At 43.7% G+C, this 22,263-nt stretch overlaps 1 protein-coding gene across 1 annotated transcript; it reads right to left on the reverse strand.

Moving 5' to 3' along the window:
• Window positions 1–1,153: 1,153 nt before the first annotated feature.
• LOC111969238 (protein bangles and beads-like) lies at window positions 1,154–7,833 on the reverse strand. The gene is made up of 2 exons (XM_023995250.2): window positions 7,696–7,833; window positions 1,154–3,371 (listed from the first exon to the last, which is right to left on the reverse strand). The coding sequence occupies exon 2, from the start codon at window positions 3,361–3,363 to the stop codon at window positions 1,717–1,719; it is 1,647 nt and encodes a 548-aa protein (XP_023851018.1). The 5' UTR covers window positions 3,364–3,371; window positions 7,696–7,833; the 3' UTR covers window positions 1,154–1,716.
• Between the last annotated feature and the right edge of the window lie 14,430 nt (window positions 7,834–22,263).

Raw genomic sequence — 22,263 nt, forward strand, 5'->3', positions numbered from 1 at the left:
CTTCCACCCTCGCCACCCCCCTGCCCAATTTCAGCCCCTGAAACAGTATAAAAATGTCTCAAGGCAAAAGAGAGATTATCTAATTTGTCATGGTTGTGTTCTCCTCTGTGCTGCGTCAGAGCTCTTCCTTTCATCCCAGACCCTCATCCCCCACCCACTCCCGCCAACCCCCTTGAAAGCCCCTTCCTCCTCCAAGAACACATGCCCCTCCCCCAAACCCCCTCGCCATTTCAGTCTCTGAAATGTGGGGAGTGTGTGCTGCCCACAGAAATAGAATGAATAGAACAGGCGTCCCCATTCAAGTCAATGATGGTATAATGGGTGGACTGGCAGCCATTTTGAGTGTACCCATGCCAGAAAGTAAAAGCAGGAAGTGTACCCTTCAATCTGCTGTGATTTGTAGAGTCAACTCAACTGACAAAAACAAAAAATACATTCTATTGTATGAGCCACATCAGTTAGCATCATTTGAATGAACATTCTACATCACCATATTTCCCGCATGTGTTTCCATGGCATTTCCATTGTTTGGGTCGAGTTCCATTGACCTCTTTACCGCATCTTACCGCAGCTTCCAAGCCCTCTCTGTTCATTCTATTTCTATGGTGCTGCCTGCCTACCACAGCTTGGAGTTCCAGTGAGATGGGCTATTATGATGTAAGAGCTGGAGGAAGAGACGACCTATGAAATGATCTGTCTGCATGCATTAACATGGTCATATTTTTCAAACAAACACACAGGCAAGCCAAGATTCACCAAACAAAATATTTGCAAGGCCAATGACCTCGAGGACATTGGTCTACAGGTAATACAATCAGGCGACCCCTAACCCAAAAGAAACCTTGTCTGTACATGACTGTAGAAGTTTGAAATGAATGATGTTCTGTAGATAATGTCTCCGACTGCTAATATTGGTGCACTCAATCTATCAGCCAACAACAATAAAGCACTGGACTAATTTCAGTTTTCAAAGATCTCCATTGTTTGCACCTAGGTTTACTTATTATAATCAATCATAAAGGTATCTTAAAATACAGTTGAAATAATTGTAACATGCTTAAATTGACTAAAATGACCTGTCATTATACAATAAGGCCTTGTGTCAAAGGACTTTTGCCTAATTTATATAGAATACATAACAACAAAGGAGCAATCAGGTATAACAGTCTTTTTTTATTCTCCATTCCAAGCCATCAATGAACATTCCTTACTGTTTGCACCATTATAAAAGCCCAAAACTTTTCATCCATTATTTTTTCATATGGTTAAGGAAAGGATATGTGAAAGTCKAAATTAGATCACTATTGAATGCTATTCTGATAAACCATTTTTAATATTCATCAGGCTCACACACAAAGACAAGACTACTCATTCCATTCCAAATTTCCAATGTCACGTTTTTTTCTCTGTTTTTTCCCGGTTTTCCTATACTCATCCCTCAAATTTTGCTGGCTTTCATCTCACCACAAATGCTGCAAACACAGGCTGCCCCTCTGCAATGACGTGTGGGGCACAAAGACTCAACACTGCATCCATGTCTCACATCTCTTCCTACATGTACCTCACTCCCCCTCTCTACACTTGAGTGGTTGTATTTCCTTTTAGTTAACCGGAAACTCCTTTGCCACAACAAACATTTTTAGATTTATCTTCAGAAGCTTGTGTTGGAGGTTTTTTCGGATCATTAGGGACTTTAGGGACACATTTATATTAGCTTCAGACCAAGTCAACAGCCTGACTTATTGCCTCACCGATCGCCTCAGGAATCTGGATGTCGCCAGTCAGGTTCAAGTCCTTTTTTAATTCACAGTCAATTTGCACCTCAACGGCATCCTCTGGCTTGTCAATGCCATTGACACATTCCTTTTGCTGTGGCTCCGGGGCAGACACGGCAGCCGGCTCGGCCGCCTGCTCCTGACACTCCCCATTGACCTCAGGGGCAGAAGGCTCAGCAGTAGCCTCCTCTGCGGAAACAACTTCCCTGTTGTCCAGCACAGCCTCCTGTGGCACAGCGTTGGCCTCCTCTGCAGCAGCAGGTGCAGCAGATTCTGAAATGATGATCTCCGGGATGGGTTCTGCAATGTCGGCAGCCTCTGGCTCTGCTGCCTCTGTTACTGCATCAGCAGCTTCAGGTTCAAGCTCTGCTACGGATTCTTCTACAGGTAGGGGGAGCTCTTTAGCGGCTGGTTCTAGGACGGATCCTGGTTCTGCGGCTGCCTCTGGCTCTGCGGCTGCCTCTGTGGCTGACTCTGACACAGCTTCTGCAAMTGATGTAGGCTCCTCCTCCCGTGCGGGTGAAGCTGCTTCTGCCACTACTGGTGCCTCGGGCACAGCCTCAGGTTCTGGGGCCTCCCCTGTAACAGTCTCTGTTTCAGGCTCTGGAGCAGCAGGCTTAGGTTCTGTAGTGTCTGCCACTTCTGTGGCTTGTTCTGTAGCCTCAGCATCCTTTTCTGGTGCTGCGGATAGTTCCACAGAGGCTGCCGTAGGCTCTTCTGGTGCAGGCTCTTTTGGTGCTGCATCATGCTTTTCTGGTGCAGGCTCTTTTGGTGCTGCCGCAGGCTCTTCTGGTGCAGGCTCTTTTTGGTGCTGCATCATGCTTTTCTGGGCAGGCTCTTTTGGTGCTGCCGCAGGCTCTTCTGGTGCAGGTTCTTCTGGTGCTGCCGCAGGCTCTTCTGGTGCAGGTTCTTTTGGTGCTGCCGCAGGCTCTTCTGGTACAGGCTCTTCCACGGCAGGCTCTTTTGGTGCAGCCACTGTTTCGTCTAGTGCCGCTGGTTCTTCCGGTGCCTCTGTTTTATCTGGTGTTGTTACAGGTTCCTCTGGGGATGCTGCTGGTTCCTCAGCTGCTGCAGGTTCTTCCAGTGCTGACACTGGCTCTTCTGGAGCTGCGGCTGGTTCCTCTGCTACTGCTGCAGGTTGTTCCGGTGCTGACACTGGCTCTTCTGGGGCTGCAGGTTCTTCTGGTGCTGCAGCTGGTGCTGGCTCCTCTGGTGCTGCCGCTGGTTCTTCTGAAGCCACTGGCTCTTCTGCTGTTGGCTCTGGTTCTGCCGGGGCTGCCACAGGTTCATCTGGTACAGCCGCTGGCTCTGCGGTGGCCCCCTTGGTCACTGCCTCTATAGCTGACAGGGCCTCTTCTGTCGCTTCTGTGATGGTTACCGCTGCCGACTCCACTGCTCCCTCTACCGCAGCAGACACCTTAGGAGCAGTCTTCGCTGCCAACTCAGCGACCGGAGCTGGTGCTTTGYTCTCCACGGCATGGGCCACGGCCTCAACGGCACTCACAGCAGCCACAGTAATCTCCTCCTTCTTGTCCTTTGGGTCGCTGACATCGTACCCCTTCTTCCTCTTGCTCAGCTTGCCTCCCATGGTGTCTCCTAAAAGTGAATAATAAAATCAGAATGACTTAACAAGTGTGACAGGTTGTTGCATTTGATAATCTATGCATAGCATATATCAATTTCCTTGAATTACCCACCACAAACCTCAATAYCAAGTTAAAGCTGAATAAAATTCAAAGCATTGCAATCATGCCAACATAGTGCCGCCTGTCTCTGTTGTAAGAAAGCACTCAGTCGGGCTTTAAAGGGGGAAAGCATTTCAATCTGGAGACCACACTCTGCCAAATACTATTGGCAAAAAGACAAATGACCACTGCATGGGAACTACTCCAAGTTCTAAACTATCCAGTGCTCTTGTATAAACCACAGGACAAGACACCCTCTCTGGAGTCTTAGGTAATGTTATTATGTGCCAAGTGAGCCTCCCATTCTACTGTTGCCCTTTAATGGTCTGTTTTAGTTGTACACTTATTCCCACTGGTATACTTTTAGAATAGCAGGTTAGAGGCACAGTTAGAGGAGGAAGGGGGACTTGAGTTCACAAAATAAAGAAAAAAACACAAATGTTTTTAGCTATAGGTTTTGGGAACCTAGTGAGCACTTGTTGTGCATGACTAGGACCTGTTCAACAAGCCTGGTGAAAATGATTGTATAATCTGCTAACCCTCTATAGCTATCTAGTGCACTGTATATAAATAAGTAAGGGATAAATCAACGAGGGGCTATGCGTTCTGTGGAAAATAATGAACGACGTGGAATGCCCTTTAACCAATCAGAAACGAGTATTGAAACAATGCCATGGTATTTTAAAAACGACAGGTTGGTGAGACATTTTTKGGGGCTATGGTCTGGATTTTCTCTATAGTTTAGTGCAAGGGTTAAATAAGATTCAGGCCAGGGTAAGCATGGATAAGATAACATGTTATTTTACAGACCACAAACTCCTGTTCTGCACACTCCTGTTACTTTGCATCCACTAAAGCATGGGCATGAATTAAGGGATAATCAAAGAGGGGCTATGCGTTCGGAGTGGAACTGACCTTCCACAGAGAGATGCATTCTTTTCCAGAGAAAGCATAGAGCCCAGAGTTGATTATCCCAGTTATACCATCCCTTTTATAGTATTTGCTTGTAGAAATGTGTTCAACATCCACTGAAGTAGCTAGCTAGCAAGTTTAMTAGATATCTACAGTAGTTACCATGGTAACCAAACAAACAGACGCGCTAGTTTAGCGGGCCAAGCCATCAGACCTAGCTGCGCTATTATGAAAATCCAATTCAACAATACCAATACTGTTTTCAATTTGTGTCACGTTCTGACCTTTATTTTCTTTGTTTTGTCTTTATTTAGTATGGTCAGGGCGTAAGTTGGGTGGGTAATCTGTGTTTTGTGTTTCTGTGTTGTATTTCTGTGTTTGGCCTGATATGGTTCTCAATCAGAGGCAGCTGTCAATCGTTGTCCCTGATTGGGAACCATATTTAGGTAGCCTGTTTTCTGTTGGGTTTTGTGGGTGGTTGTTTTCAGTCTTTGTGTGTCTGCACCAGATAGAACTGTTTCGGTTGTCACTTTTGTTGTTTTGTATTTTGAGTGTTCACCTTTATTAAAGTAAGATGAACAATTACCACGCTGCACCTTGGTCCTCTTCTTCTCCTCCAGAYGACAACCGTTACAATTTGACTTTTGCTTTCAAAAGCAGTTCAAACAAAACGTGTAAAAATGACCTATAGCCATTGATTTCTTTCATGCAAAAAAAAAAAAATGCCCAAGGGAGTGTGGTATATGTCCAATATAACACGCTAAGGCCAGGTCTACGCACGATGCAACTCGGAGTGCCTAGATACAGCCCTTAACCATGGTATATTGGCCATATACCACAAACCTGAGGCGCCTTATTGCTATTATAAACTCGTCGCCAATGTAATTAGAGCAGTAAAAATACATGTTTTGTCATACCCGTGGTATACTTAAGCAATAAGGCATGAGGGGTGGTATATGGCCAATATAACATGGCTAAGGGCTGTTCTTAGCAGGATACATCACGGAATGCCTGGACACAGCCCTTAGCCATGGTATATTGGCCATATACTACAAACCCCTGAGGTGCCTTGTTGCTATTATAAACTGGTCATTAACGTAATTAGAGCAGTACAACTAAATGTTTTGTCATACCTGTGGTATACGGTCTGATATACCACTGCTGTCAGCCAATCATCATTCAGGGCTGGAACCAAACAGTTTATAATGTCTGATATTCCACGGCTGTCAGCCAGTCAGCATTCAGGGCTCAAACCACCCAGTTTATAAAGGGAAATAATGCATGCTCTAGAATGCTCTTCAAGCCAATCAGAAAGGACTATTCAACAATGCCATGGTATAAAACTGAGTAGTAGTATTCTGAGTAGTAGTACTATACATCATCCAMTGATGACAACAAAAACATATAGCTAAACTATTTTAGCTATAGATATAGCTAAACTAAGTATGTGTGTAGGGTTAACGTTATCACACTGGTCTCACTCACAAAATTGTGTTTATTTTACTCCATTGCCATGCTTGTAAGAGGAAGAGCTGATTTCAACCTACTTCCCTTCCCCCTATCAGAAAACCGAGAACTGGAAGTTAAATGTTATCTGAGAGATTATGTTTGGTGATAATAGTACTAAATTATTCCTTTATATAACAGTAGGCTGACTGTCACAGAAAACAATATTTACCATGGGAATGGATATACTAAACAGGCATTACAGGTTAAAGGTTTCTTCTGCCTGACATACAGTTTTAAGTGAAGCCGAAAGGTGGAAAATGCTCAACATGCAGGCGGTTCTCAAAACATGAAGCAAAACTAATCACGAACGTAACAATAGACTATGACATTTTCCGCAAGTACTTCGATTGACCATTATCCAAAATGTCACAAACGTAGTTGAATCTAATCTGTCTTTCTTGTTAGATGGGTGAGAGAGCGACTGCCATATAGCATATTTATTTGAACTGCAGAACACACGGGCGTGATCATAATAGGAGCTGTCCATAGTGCTGCATTAAGGCAACCAAGAAGGGATGCGGACAGAGGGAGCCATGCGGCAGGCCAGGGCAGGCTATGGGCTGTACAGCTAAATCCATGCTGATATCAGAGCAGCGATGGGTCCCCTCTACTAGGCTATCGGATAAACAGGCTTTCATATTCCTCCCAATCACTGTCCATATTTAAGGGTCGCTATAGCATGCGAATTAAGTTAATTGCGCGAGTTATTTATATGTGTTTGACTCAATTCATTTACTCGGTTTACATGACATTTGCCTATACACACACATTAAAAGAAAACAGTCAGACATTTCAAAAAGAGATTTCAAGATACATCTGCCAAAAGCACATGACAATGTTCACACATTGGGGAAGTACATGGAGCTTATAGGCGACGAGGGGATGAAATAGTACCGGTTTAGGGGTGTGAGGGATAAACCAATTATAGCAATATGATCACACACAGATTACTGTAAACACTACCGGGTAGCCATGTATTATTTTCTATTAAAACTCAAATAGGGCTGAAGACACGTTCAATTACATTGAAGGAAAATGCGCAGGTAATTTTACAACTCCTGTTGCATCAGCAAGGCTCTGAGAGACAGGCATCCTAGATGCCTGCTACAGAATGACGTTAACTGTGAAATCCACCTGATTGTAAAAAGTATAACTTTTTATAGCTTGGATGGATGGCAGTCTTTGATGTTTGTCATTATAGAACAAATATAAGTAATGATTTAAAACGATATATTATCGACAGGGAAGGCACAAGCGCAATGACTCCATTCCCCCAAACACATACCCCCGCTACTTCACTCTATCTTCACTGTTCGTTAATGTTGCCATACCGTCTTGTGGGACACAGGCGTGTAGAGCTACGATGGAAAATATGTTTGTCTTTTTTTCTATTAAGTTTGAATCTTGATTTGTCATCTTACTCTACACTTGATCTTTTTTCAATGTATTACATAAATTGATTTGGGCACACACAGCCCTGTCACCCTGATGCTTCTGGATAAAAATAAAAAAAAGTCTACACCTCATAGCGCAGACAAATTGTTAAAATCCCAGGAAAGACTCTTTGGAACATCCACATAATAAAACGCAAATCGTGGCTCGAAGATGTTGAATGTGAAAATCTACGCACGCACCGGTAGGAATGCAAATACATGAACAAAAGAGAACAAAGGATAGCTTATCCAACTCTTTCTCCCTTCTCTATTCTTTATTCTCCAATTGACCACAGCAGCAGGCTATACGTTCTCTTATTTTCTCCAGAATAAAAATAGAACATACAAAAGCTGAAAAATATAGATACAAAGTTCACTAACCTGGATTTCTGCCTTAAACCCAAACGGTAAGGAGAGTCGAGGAACTGATGTATTCCCTTGCAAGACTGAGCACGGACTGATAATAGAAAGAATCTTGCGACTGAAAGCTGCACCAAAGTCCTCCTCGCTCCCTGAGGTGCAATCTAGGACTGTGCTTTTTTGAAGAGTGCCCCTATAGGTTTGCCAGACATCATTCGCTATCACAATCTATTCCACAATCTAGGAGAAAGTGGGGTAAATGTAGCAATTTTTTACATTCAGCGTCACTCTGTCAAGGGAAATATAGTATTCTTCCTAACAAAGATATCTAGGCTACATATATTTCAGGATGTTGTGTATCCCTGGAAATATTCAGAATTCATGTAAACGTTACATTTTTAAAAACATACTGTAGCTTGTTTTCTCTCAGTACAATTTACCCCTGACATTGGGTAAATTGAGCCCGCAGTACAGGGTAAATTAAGCCACCTACACATTTCTGTACTGAATGAAATATGACCTATGTCTATCTCAGAGGAGGCTGGTGGGAGGAGCTATAGGAGGACAGACTAATTGTAATGGCTGGAATGGAACCGATGGAACAGAGTCCAACGCGGTTTCCATATGTTTAATGTGTTTGATTCCCTTCCATTTATACCATTCCAGCTTTCACAATGACCCCGTCCTCCTATAGCTCCCCCCACCAGCCTCCACTGGTCTATCTTTATTTCCCAAACACAATTCAACACAATCACAATCCCTTTTTTGTATTTTAATATATTTTAAGCATATTTTAACACAGGCTTAATACCAAACAAACAACGTACTTAAAAAATAAACACTTTTAACATAGGCCAGGCACGGTTGTTACCTCATATCCCAGCAACAATGAAACGCTACTAGCGCACACCGCTAAGTAGCTAGCCATTTCACACCGGTTACACTCACCCCCCTTTGACCTCTTCCTTCTCGGCAGCAATGATCCGGGTCAACAGCATCAATATAAAAGTGTTGCTTCCATCCCTCTCCTTGCACCAACCTGGGCTTGTTACCTTTCCCTCCACAAAAGCCTAGCATAGTAAGGGAATCATCTACTTCACTGATTGAAATGCTACTAGCGCACACTACTAACTAGCCTGCCATTTCACACTAGTTACACAAGGATACACTATCACAATAGGTTTAGGACCTCATACAGCAGCTTATAGAGACCCCAACTGATGTATAGAACAATCTTAAAATKATCTACTGTGGTGTAGATACAAGCATCATGAAACCTCTTAAAACCTCTGAAGGATCGTACGCTTTTTAAAAATGTTCGCCTAAAATGACATACCCAAATTTAACTGCCTGTAGCTCAGGACCTGAAGCAAGGATATGCATATTCTTGATACCATTTGAAGGGAAACACTTTGAAGTTTGTGGAAATGTGAAATTAATGTAGGAGAATATAACATATTAGATCTGGGAAAAGATAATACAACAACAAAAAAACAGTAGGGGATCAAACTGTAGAACCAGTTCCTACATTTGAATATAAAAATGGATTTCATCAAACAAAACTATGCCACATTTTATCTCTGGGACCATCAGGATGACAAATCAGAGCAAGATTACTGAATGTAAGTACATTATTTACCTTCAGAGGTGAATGTATCAAACCAGTTGCCATGATTAAAGTTGTTTGTTGTTTGTTGTTATGCACTCTCCTCAAACAATAGTATTTGTTCACTGTAATACCTACTGTAAATTGGACACTTCAGTTAGATTAACAAGAATTTATGCTTTCTGCCCATATAAGACATGTCTATGTCCTGGAAAGTTGGCTGTTACTTACAACGGTTGTTGCTAACATTAGCGCATGTTAGCAACAACCGTCCTGGTATAGGGACACCGATCAAGGAACTCTTAACATAAAAGATTTATTTGACTTGATGAAAATCAATTTTTTTGACCTTACTTGCTTACCACTTTTACCATGTGGTTTCATCCTTCACAGACTCCATGAAATGATGACCTAAATATTTGGTAAAATTATAAATGTTATGTTTCACTATATTGGATCATTCCAATATATTGGTATCACTCCGCAGTGGAGGGATACATCCGAGGTGAGAATTTACAGATTTACTCCCGTGTACACCTGTGTCACGGCTGGGGTCCGCCCCTATATATAGACCTCATGGCCGCAACACACAGTTCTCTTTCATTTTCTCGGCGGACGTCCGTATGGTTTGAGGTACAAACTTTCTGAAGTTCGCTTGGTAAGTCACTGCTAAGTGTAATATCTTGCGTGGAAGTATACTCACTGGCTGTTTGCATCCTGGAGCAGCTGGCCACATGGCCAGCCCCTTCTCTTGAGTGCTCCACTCGTTGCGTGCGGTTGGTCTATATCTTCCGCCCGTGGTTTGTCGTATTTGTGTTTTGTTAGCGTTACACTACGACTCCGTGTGCATCCATTAGTATGGTGGCTCTTGCTGCCACAAACAGTAATTTACCTTACATAACTTGCCGACTGGCATGTTCTATGTGTGTGTTGTGAATTGCTTTAACATGCTGCTCCCCGTGCCTCAGGCATGGGTTCTCTACTAATTACCCTGCAGGTTTCTTTCTTGTTCTTTACCCCTGCAGAGTGTAAGAGTATCGTGGTGGGCTTTCCACTACATTGAGACATTMAATTCAGTTCCTTAATGGAGTTATTCCATCATATGGTGCTGTTTTTACTGCTTGGATATTTAACCGGTAGGTAATATTGCAGTTGGCGTAAGACAAAAACAAAAAAAACAAATAAGTCAAACCCATTACCTGGTTGCAGTTTTTTTGTCTGCCTGCTTTTCCTACACAGGGTTTCCCCATTTTTTGTAGCGGTACTGGGTAATTTATCCCTCACCAGGTTTCTATTCCTCCAAGCGGGTCACAACATAAGCTCTCCCAGGGTGTCGGACCCCTGCTCCGTGGCCTTGTTGGCTTGGCTGAGCTTATGGCTTCCCTTTGTGACAGGTGTGATGGTGGCATCCCCCATGGGGATCCGCAAACCTCGTGTATGCACTGCCTGTGTTTAAGCCACGTGGAGAGGGCGGTGGAGCGCCCTACTGGATGCCAATTTTGTGTGGTGTTCTCAGAGCACCTGCGCCTGGCGCGATTGGAGGCCATGCGCGAGTGGATTAGCCAGGCTCGGGCTCAGGCTGGGGACGAACTCCCTCCCTCAGGAGTGGTGCACCAGCGAGCTGTTAGTACCTCTACTGGGCCCAGTTCCCCTCCCAGGAAGCGTGGCCGGAGCCACCGCAGGTAAAGCCCATCTGCTGCCAGTCCTGGATGGGGGCAGGAGGGACCACCTTGAACGGAGGCCGCATGCCCTGCATCAGGAGGTTGATAAACTTGTGAATGGCGACGACAGCTGTTCCCTGTTGGCCAGATGATAGGCTGTTCCTGGGGGACGATGCTGGCACTATTCACCACCGTGAGCGGGGCAACCAGAATGACAGGCCATCAGAAGCCGGCACGGGGCTTCATCGCCCCCCCCCCCCCCCAGCGGCGCGAGAGGCTATGAGGAGCCTACTCACTCGGGTAGCCACTGCACTGGACATCAAACTGGTGGACAGTGATGACTCTCCATCTGTCCCCATCTCTGCTAAGTTCCACGAGGCCTTGCAGGAGAGCTGGGCCTCTGCCAGGGGGTGCTTCCGACTCACAGCAGAGACTGGAGCATGGAGTTATGTTGCAGGCGCAGAGTCACTAGGCCTCTGGGGAGTACGCGACCATGGACACCATGATAGCTGCCATGGTCCTTATAGGGAACACTGTTTTTTRCAGAGGTACTGGGTAATTTATCCCTCCAAGCAGGTCCTGACATAAGGTCCCGACATAAGCTGCTCCGTGGCCTTGTTGGCTTGGCTSAGCGTATGGCTTCCCTTTGTGACAGGTGTGATGGTGGCATCCCCCCTGGCGAAACCCGCGACTGAAACTGGGACCCCCCAGAGTCTTTGATGCCTGCCCCATCGCCTCGTGCTGAGGGACGACAGCGGGGAGGGGCACAGCGTGCGGTGAAGCAACAACCTGTTAACCGTCACTGCCATAGGGACGTGCCTGGGGGACCCAAGCACTTGGGGCGCCAGAGGAGAGGTGGGCCCCGGCAGGACCCATGACACACCCTTCCCTAGCCTCGGCTGCTTCTTCCGGTCTCTAAGGGCAAAGTGGGAGGAGGGTGTGGAGTCCCCCTGGGTGTTGTCCGCAATGCTCAAGGGGTACCGACTCCAATTCCGGTGCCCGCTCCTGTCCTTCAGGGGCCTTGTGTCTCCACGGTGGCCGACCCTCACTCCTGGACAAGAGTGCCATCCGCAGGATCAAGACACCAGAACGGCTAGGTGGGTTCTACTCCACTTATTTTGTGGTCCCAAAAAGAGATGGATTCTGGACCTCCGCAACCTCAATGGGTACTTGAAGGTACTGAGGTTCTACATGCTTGCCCCAGCACGTGTGTTGCAGGCCGTGTCCAGGGACCAGTGGTTTGTGACGCTGGACCTGAGGGATACGTACGTACTTCCATGTTCCTGTTCACCCAGGTCATTGGCAGTACCTCCGATTCATTTTCAAAGGGACGGCTTACGAATTCATGGTTCTTCCCTTCGGCCTCTCCTTGGCACCCCACACTTTCACAAAGTGCATGGACGCTGTCCTGGCACCTCTCACGTCCCGAGGATTTTTGATTCTCAATTATCTGTGCCCCAACCAGGATTCTGTCAGACAGAGACATGCTCTGACCCACATCGGCAGGCTGGGCATTACTGTAAATGACAAGAAGAGTCATCTGACGCCCACCAGAAGGGTTCAGGCGATTTTATCTTGCCTCGACCATTTTCGGCAGGGGCGGGTGGTTTCCTCCCTGGCCTGCTAATGCCTGTTGGGCTTGCTGACGGCGGCCTCGTTGCTGATTTCCCTGGGCCTGCTCCATCTCCGGCCTCCGTAACGGTGGTTCACCTCCCACCAGCTGCACCCGAAGCGCCACCGTCACCGCCAACTGCGGGTGACCGCACAGTGCCTCAGGGCACTGGGGGGCATGACCAAGGGCAGGTCGGCCAGCGACTGTTGGCTACCCCCATGGAGCGGCAGGCACATCAACACACTAGAGCTCCGAGCTGTACTGCTGGCCCTGCGGTCTTTCCTTCCATATCTTAAGGGAAGACATGTCCTGGTGAGAATGGACAACACCACAGTGGTGGCTTACATCAACCATCAGGGTGGACTGAGGTCTCACCACCTCCATCTTATGGCACAGKAGCTCCTTCTCTGGGTTGAGGGACGTTTAGTGTCTCTACATGCAGCGTACGTACCTGGCATCCTGAATGTAGCAGCGGATATGCTCTCGAGGTAGGGCCCACCACCTTGGGACTGGAGCCTACATCCTCAGGTGCTGCAGCACCTGTGGGACAAGTTCGGGAGGGCGCAGGTGGACCTGTTTGCCTCCCTGGACAATGCACACCACCCCTGTGGTTCTCCATGTTGGAGCCACCAGGGCTTTTGGGCTTGGATGCTCTGGCTCCCGATTGGCCAGGGCTAGAGCTTTACGCATTCCCCCGTTTTCCCCTGATCCAGGCTGTGCTGGACAGGACCAGGATGGCGGAGCATCGTCTGCTGCTGGTGGCCCCATACTGGCCCAGACAACCCTGGTTCAGCCTTCTCCTGTCCCTGTTGTCTGGGACAACTTGGCAACTGCCCCTGAGACCTGACTTGCTGTCTCAGGCCGGGGGAACTCTGTGGCATCCGCACCGCCTCAGTCTGTGGGCTTGGCCGCTGAACGGCACCAATGGTCCATGTTAGGACTACAGGAGGGCGTAATAAACACCATGCAGAGCACAAGGGCACCGGCTACAACTGTGGCATACCAGTTGCGCTGGCAGTTGTTGTGGTTTTGGTGCACTGGTATTGAGGTTGTGCCCGAGTCATGCGGGGTGCAGTATGTCCTCCAATACCTGCAGTCTCGCTTGGATGAGCGCTTGGCAGCCTCTACACTGAGAGGGTATCTGTATGCCATGTGGGGTGGATGGACAGGCCAGTGGGGCGCCATCCCTTGGTCTCCAGGTTTATGAAGGGGATTCGTCGCCTGCGTCCAGCTAGGACYCACTCAATGGCGAGCTGGGATCTGGATGTGGTCTTGGCAGCTTCGGCAAAGCCGCCTTTCGAACCATTGGAGTCTGCCTCCCTGAAACACCTCTCTATGAAGGTGGCTTTCTTGGTAGCGATTACTTCCATGAAGAGGGTGGGTGAGCTCCATGATCTTTCGGTAAGTTCTGAGTGCTACCGGATGGACCCCGGTGGGAGAAGTATATCTCTCCGCCCCAAACCTTCATTACTACCAAAGGTTCTGTCAGACAGGCATGTGAACATCCCTTTTTATCCTACCAGCAAAAACATTGTAATCAGATTACAGATACTTTTGAAAAACAAGATGATTACTTCGAGGATTCATTTTAAATTCCGAAAGGATGTTTGCGGGGGGAGAAAATGGACACTTCTCTGTTTTCTCAATGACATTCAAATCAGCATTGAAAAAGGCGCAAATTTAACGTGGTTCCACCTGAGCGAGTCTGACCACAAGTCAGAGACCAGTATGATGACACACCAAATGTGTTTGATGGATCACAGGAAAAGAGCAGAAATAGGCTTTTGTAGGCTACAGTCCAAGTTATGTCTTCCAATGATGCGACTGCTGTCGGCATCCAAAGATTATCCAACTTGAATAAACGCTTGGAGGTAAGGATGACAGCAGTGGTGTAGTCTACGGCAATACTGATATCACGGATATCACATACAGATATCTACATAGCGCATTGATGTGAATCACACTGCTGCTCTCTCATTTAGCTATTTGCACTATACGGATTGTGGTTGTTGTGGATGGCTGTTCCCACATCTAAATATGTATGTGAACCCAATAATGGTTGAATTCAAGAAGTTGAAGCTGCCTATCAATCATTGTTGCGCTCTTGCAACATCTGCAGAGTGCGGATCCCAGCCTATGGAATAAAAGTGGGCCTTCTATTGCTCAATCTAAATCATGCTGATAAAAAAACACATCCATAGGCCTAATGGACACATGCTCAAACTTGCACACTTTTGATATACTTAAAGGGGCAATCTGTAATTGCTACATCCATTTTTGGACTTATAAATTAGATATATTAACATAAATATATAATTTAATCGTATTATTATATGTAGTAGAAAGCGATGGGTTAGAAGAAGCCTACATAACCAACCCATAAATTAAAATGTAACATCCATATATGGCCAGCTATGTAAACTTTAACATTTATTTATCCTGCAATAGATGTCGTTCAATCTTCTCTCTTAAGTAATCTCAAAGTAACTGAATGTAATCAGATTACGTTACTGAGTTTGGGTAATCCAAAAATTACATTACTGATTACAATTTTGGACAGGTAAATGTAAAGGATTACATTTAGAAAGTAACCAACCCTGCATATGAGGACACCGAGGTCCGGACCTCGGTTATTTAATAAAAAAATAAAAAAATTGTCGGTCTGAACTTACTGTTGAGAGTTAGAATAGAAGAATACACAAGGTTAAATTTCTAAAATTGGTTGTAGAAGCTTTCTTCTTGTTTTATGTCACTCACTGACAGTCACTCAATTAGCCTATGTCAGTTAAAACATGTTAGATTATAATTTTTTTAAACATTTTTTTATTTAACCTTTATTTAACTAGGCAAGTCAGTGAAGAACAAATTCTTATTTACAATGACGGCCTACCCGGCCAAATAAAGAGAGACCTAAGTAAATTAGTCTAGTTAGCTATYTAAACTTGTAGCAATCATGGCMGAATTACYGACCAGGCAGGCAGGGCACGTGCCCAGTGACCCTGACGTCCAGGGGGCCCCGATTTATTTTCTTAGTCACTCTCACTCAGATATCACATTAWCCTGGCATAAGTCATGGCAAAATATGTAGAATTGCAGGAAATTTGCTTTAAAACTGCACAAGAAATGGTTCTGTAAAACAAAACTTATTTACCTTTTGTTAATAAAATACTTTTTCTGCTAACAGATCCCTCAGTATGTATTAAATTATCGTTTTTAATCACAGTAAGAGTTAATGTGTACCAGCTAATTGTATAGCTAATAGGTTATGTGTTTCAAGATCAACTGATGTGAATGAAGCTACAGCAAGCAATGTTATAATGGCTGGGGTCATTAGAGCTTCAAGCAGYGACGCTGGTGAAACCCTATTGTATTTGTTCCAGTAGATTATTGGTTTTATTAGTATACTGAACAAAAATGTAAACACAACATTCAACAATTTCAAAGATTTACTGAGTTTCAGTTCATGTAAGGAAATCAGTCAATTTAAATAAATAAATTAGGCAATAATCTATGGATTTCACATCACTGGGAATACAGATAGGCATCTGCTGGTCACATATACCTTAAAAAAGGTAGAAAACCAGTCAGTATCTGTCATGTACCAGTCATGCAGAGCGACACATCTCCTTCGCATAGAGTTGATCAGGCTGTCGATTGTGGCCTGTGGAATTTTGTCCCACTCCTCTTCAACGGCTTTGTGAGGATATTAGCGGGAACTGGAACACACTGTCGTACAGGTCGATCCAGAGGATCCCAAACATGTTCAATGAGTGACATGTCTGGTGAGTATGCAGGCCAGGGAAGAACTTTTCAGCTTCCAGGAATTGTGTACAGATCCTTGTGACATGGGGCCGTGCATTATCATGCTGAAACATGAGGTGATGGTGGCGGATGAATGCCATGACAATGGGCCTCAGGATCTCGTACGGTATCTCTGTGGATTCAAATTGCCTTCGATAAAATGCAATTGTGTTTGTTGTCTGTAGTTCATGCCTGCCTATACCATAATCCCAAAGCCACCCTGGGGCACTCTGTTTACAAAGTTCAGCAAACCACTCACACACAGGATGCCATACACATGGTCTGCGGTTGCCGGGCCGGTTGGACATACTGCCAAATTCTGTAATACAACATTGGAGGCTGCTTATGGTAGAGAAATTAACATTACATTCTCTGGCAACAGCTCTGGCGGACATTCCTGCAGTCAGCATGCCAATTGCACACTCCCTCAAAACTTCTGTGGCATTGTGTTGTGTGACAAAACATTTTAGAGTGGCCTTTGATTGTCCCCAGTACAAGGTGCACCTGTGTCATGATCATGCTGTTTAATCAGCTTCTTGATATGCCACACCTGTCAGGTGGATGGATTATCTTGGCAAATGAGAAATGCTCACTAACAGGGATGTAAAACAAATTTGTGCACACCATTTGAGAGAAATAAGCTATTTGTGCATATGAAAATTAATGAGATAATTTATTTCAGCTCATGAAACATGGGACCAACACTTTACATRTTGTGATTATATTTTTGTTCAGTGTATATCATTTTTTTGGCCATTTTGGTGAATAAAAATGCAAATTCCCGTGAGACGAAAAGGCCCAGGACTGTGCAACTTATCAACATGGTTAAGGCCCAAGAGCCACACCCTCTTATGCAATACCATGCCAATTGGCCACATGGTGGCGCTATAACAMGCGATTGAAAATGCAAACTTTGGTAAGGTTAGCCCCCGCACCCTGTGTGACCTAGAGTCATGAAATGTAGTACATAGGTCCCTCTCCTCACAACGATAAAACTACCCTTAAGAAACCATAAAGTCGGCCACTATGGATTGTCCACCATTTAGACATTTGTGAAAATCACTTAAAATGCTACTCCTCTAACACCGATTGACCGATCTACACGGAACTTGACATGTGGCATGTATGGACCAAGATCTCTCAACACAACATTTTCCAGACTAGTAACAAAAACAACACACCTACTGATTGACCAATAAACATTTACGTGGGTGTGGTCTCGCACATAAATGCATACAAATCAGACATGGATTTTCTTACTGTGTCAAAAATTGGTACATATGTTCCAAACACTGTCAAGACTCAATGTATCAAAGCACATTAAGATCAACCACACGGTGGCGCTATAACGGGCACATGTTTTAATGAAATTTGGCATACACGCTTAGGGGAGTACAGAAATTGAGTCTAGGTGAGTCTAGCTAACCTAGAGTATGGTTGTTGAGTTTGGCTGCATGTTGGCGCCGTTGGACAGGAAAAAACATTCATGCAAGCTCATTGGTTCATAGCAGCCATGTTGTTTTAGATAGACTCTTGGGAAATGTTGCGTTTAAAGACGTGGATCCATAGATGCTATATACCAAATTCGGTTCAGGAGAAGAAGACGTTTAAAGTAATCAATATAGTAAATAAATATAAAAAATACAGTACCAGTCAAAAGTTTGGACACACCTACTCATTCAAGGGGTTCTCTTTATTTTTACTATTTTCAACATTGTAGAATAATAGTGAAGACATCAAAACTATGAAATTATAACAAGGCACACCTGTTAATTGAAATGTATTCCAGGTGACTACCTCATGAGCTGGTTGAGAGAATGCCAAGACTGTGCAAAGCTGTCAACAAAGCAAATGGTAGCTATTTGAAGAATCTCAAATATAATTTGATTTGTTAAACACTTTTTTGGTTACTACATGACTCCATATGTGCTATTTCATAGTTTTGATGTCTTCACTATTATTCTACAATGTAGAAAATAGTAAAAATGAAGAAAAACCCTTAAATGTTAGGTGTGTTCAAACTTTTGACCGGTAGTGTACATCAAAAGTATTTAGAATGATCTGGTTGATTTTTAGTTCTGATATTTGCCATGCGTGGTAAGGAGTACAGATGTAGCTCATCCTGGGGCAATGTGTCCAATTTGTCCTGATGGTGGCACAGTGGGCCCACACCTTGAACCCMACCAATGCTGCTTGCAGCTTTAATTTTTTGTTTTTGCTGTTCTCCAAATAGTATTTTAGAGTTTTGAAATGGTATGCAGTAAATGCAGTAAAAGATCTTAAACTTTTCTGGACCTCACTAAAACAGACCCTGCCCACTGGGCACAGACATCAGTTCAACGTCTAGTTTTGATTTACATTTGTTTGAGTTGTCAACTAATGTGAATTCAACRTGAAATCAACAACAAATTTCACCATGTCATTGAATTTAGGTTAGAAGTTGTGTGAAAAAAATACGAAATTCCCTTTTACATTGATTACTTTTGCAAATCCAATCAGTTTTCCACTTGGGTAGCTACGACCCTGTGTGCCAGAAACCCTCAGGAACATGGTGTCTGATTCCCGTAGGTTCAACATACTGTTTTTCATGTTAGTTATTGTTCGTAAAGGTGACAGAGTCCCCAAAGGTCACTCTCAATATTACCTTTCCATTTTAAGTTTCCTGACATATGGCATCTTTGTTCTATTTGCCTTCTTTGTGTTAATATACACAATATTACGTGTGAGGTTTAATTAAATTCTACAACTTGCTCCTTTTTGTGCGTACAGTTAACCCGAGAGATGACACCGTTTTTCATGTACAGTAGGTCTTGTCTTGTTATCATCTGCATCGTTGAAAGACAGGGAACAGGCAAATATTTATAAGGACATTTTGAAACAGAAAACGGCAGAGTATTCCATTTTATTCTCAAGACAGGAAACATGAAGAGTTTGTCTTATTGCCCAGGAGTGGATTTTGTTTTGATGGACTGAGGGGAATGGTCTTTGCAAGTGTAAATCAAAGAAAAAAGGAATAGGAAAGGAATAGAATGTGTTTGTGTTCTTTCAGCTGCAATTTTATATGGAAATTGTTTAGCAACCACAAGGGAAAGATTAACTTCAGGCACTTTAAGTTCAGGCACTTGTAATAGCRTACTAGGCTAGACTACAGTCTTTGACCAACCACTACTGAACCAGATATTACAAGCCAGATATTACATGTGTGGTTTAATAACACATTAAGGACTTTCTGGATCCCACCTTACAAAACAAGAGAGTGAGACTTGTTTTTCTGTCTCTCCTAAGAGTGGACTGAACCAGTCTTTAATTTGATCACTCTCATTGGACAGGAGCCATCAGCAATCAGAGATTAGATCACATCACATCAATGAGGAGGAGGATCTGTCCTCTCATCTCTATGGTTTGRAATGCAATCAAACAAGTATTGAAGAAGTGCAGTCATCAAATTAACATGCTAATGAATAGGGAGAGGTGTGGTAGCAGGGTTAAATATTTTCTTACTGCATACAGATGTAGGATCTAAATTTGAGCCAGTCTCCTACAGCAAGAACAAAATCCTGCAGCAACAGGAAATGTGAATTATTATGTGGACTATAATTAAAGGAAATTTGTGTAGCGGTTGATACATTTTTCATAAGGGAAAATCAAGTCTGAAATTTGTAAGTGGAAATAACAAACTTTAGAAGCCTTTTAAAACCTCAAATACACTAGAAGTTTTAAATGTCCTGGGGTGAATTTACAGAGTGATCAAATTAAGATCTTACATCTGTATGATTGCCAAGCTTCTTGCCATCCAGGACCTATATACCAGGCGGTGTCAGAGGAAGGCCCAAAAAATTCCAAGGACTCCAGCCACCCTAGTCATAAACTGTTCTCTCTGCCTACCGCACGCYAAGCGGTATCWKAGCGCCAAGTCTAGGTCAAAAAGTCTTCTTAACAGCTTCTACCTCCAAGCCATAAGACTCCTGAACAGCTAATCAAATGGCTATCCAGACTATTTGCATTGTCCCCACCCCACCCCCCATTTTTACGCTGCTGCTACTCTTTGTTTATTAACCATGCATAATCACTGTACCTCTACCTACATGTACATATTACCTCGACTAACCGGTGCCCCTGCACATGGACTCTGTACCGGAACCCCTATGTATATAGCCTCGCTACTGTTATTTTATTGTTGCTCCTTAATTATTTGTTATATATATAGAGATATTTTTAAAACTGCATTGTTGGTTAAGGGCTTGTAAGTAAGCATTTCACTGTAAGGTCTACACCTGTTGTATTCAATACATGTGCAAATAAAATTTGATTTGATTGGCACKTAAAAGGGAATTAACTTTTCCAAGACATGAAAACATTAATTTCCATTCAATTATGTAGTCAGTAAACTCAACTGTCACAAGCTCATCAGATTCTGTTGATGTGCCTTGGGGAATAAGCACCCTATTTGGCAACCTTACTATACCAAAGTTATTTCCCATGCAGGCAGAGTGTTATGAGGCATGACTCATGAGAAAATGTTTCATTTATACCAGTCTATCACGTTTTCATTTCACCACTATCAGTCGACTGTTCATTTGTTAGATTGACTTTGGCTGAGAGTAAGGTTATAGACTTCCCATACCCTTCAAGTAGAACGTTTTATGGTTTGTGTGCTCAGTTCCACTTACTCGGCTCTTCAAACACATCATATGCAATCAATCATAAGGGTTTTGCAGAACCAAGTTCTGGATGGGAATTTTACTAGGAGAACAGTGTCACCTTCTGTCTCTACTATGGAATTACATMAACTGTTTGATATGAGAGTATCTTTTATGCACAATAAGCAATATGTATGTTAATGTGAACTCATAGCTTGCTGTTTGGTGGTAAGCATTTATTAGTTTAAAGGACACACTATCCAATCTGTGTTTTTTGTTTGGAATACTAGGCCTTGTATCAGAGACTGATGCAGGATGTACCTTGCAATTCCCTCTCAGGAATTGTAGAGAAGGTAGCCTAGTTGTGTGTGCTCGTGAAAAAAATATAAGCACGCTTAGCTTGCTGGAATGACAAGTTCAATAAATTAAATGAATGTAATATATTGTATTGCAGTGTAGCAAAATCAGTGTCATTGAGCAGAAAAGCAGAACAGGGGCTTGTTTCCCTCAATCCTTTGACAAAAACAAAACCTGTTTTATTAGATTTCCCTGGCAGCAGGAGTAGGCCTCTCCACACCATGAATGGGAGTAAGAGTAGAAAGGCCAAGTATCACATGACTCACAGTTCTGGCATGCACTTCAGCCAATATTCCCAATCTACCCTGGATCTATAGATGGGGAAACCCAAAGCCATATGGGGAGTTCTAAGGGAATTCCCTACAGCAATAACGTAGATGCCTCAGTTCAACTGCCTGCAATGCCTTCCTGTCTCAAAGGTCTATGCGGTTCGTTCAATCAATATCCGAATTTAAACTAAGACGTGTAATCATTTCGACTGCTTGGATTCATTTTTCTTAGGTCTTCCGCAAGATGTAATTAATAAACAGAGACCGTGTGTGCTTAGAGAGGCGGGGCTGCAAGAGGATTTATACGATTACATTTAAGGAGAAGAGCGATTTACAGTAGTGAGTGCATACATTTTCATACGTATGCTAACTGTTTTCAAAGTAAAAGCTGTAAAGTGTTAACGATTTGGAGGAAATCATATGATTTTACCAATTGCATTGTTAATGGGTTCCTCACATTTTTTWATGTTCCTCACATTTTTATATTTTCCACTAAATGTAAAGGGTTTCAATGTCCTTAGTCAGTGCCTCTCAGCTACACATTACATTGTTAATGTAAACGCCAACACACACAATCGTTAGATAATAATCAGCCTTTACAAGAAAAAACATGTAAACAACATAATGACCGAAACTTGCTTTA

The sequence above is a fragment of the Salvelinus sp. IW2-2015 genome, linkage group LG10, assembly GCF_002910315.2.
Source record: "Salvelinus sp. IW2-2015 linkage group LG10, ASM291031v2, whole genome shotgun sequence".
Taxonomy (NCBI): Eukaryota; Metazoa; Chordata; class Actinopteri; order Salmoniformes; family Salmonidae; genus Salvelinus; species Salvelinus sp. IW2-2015.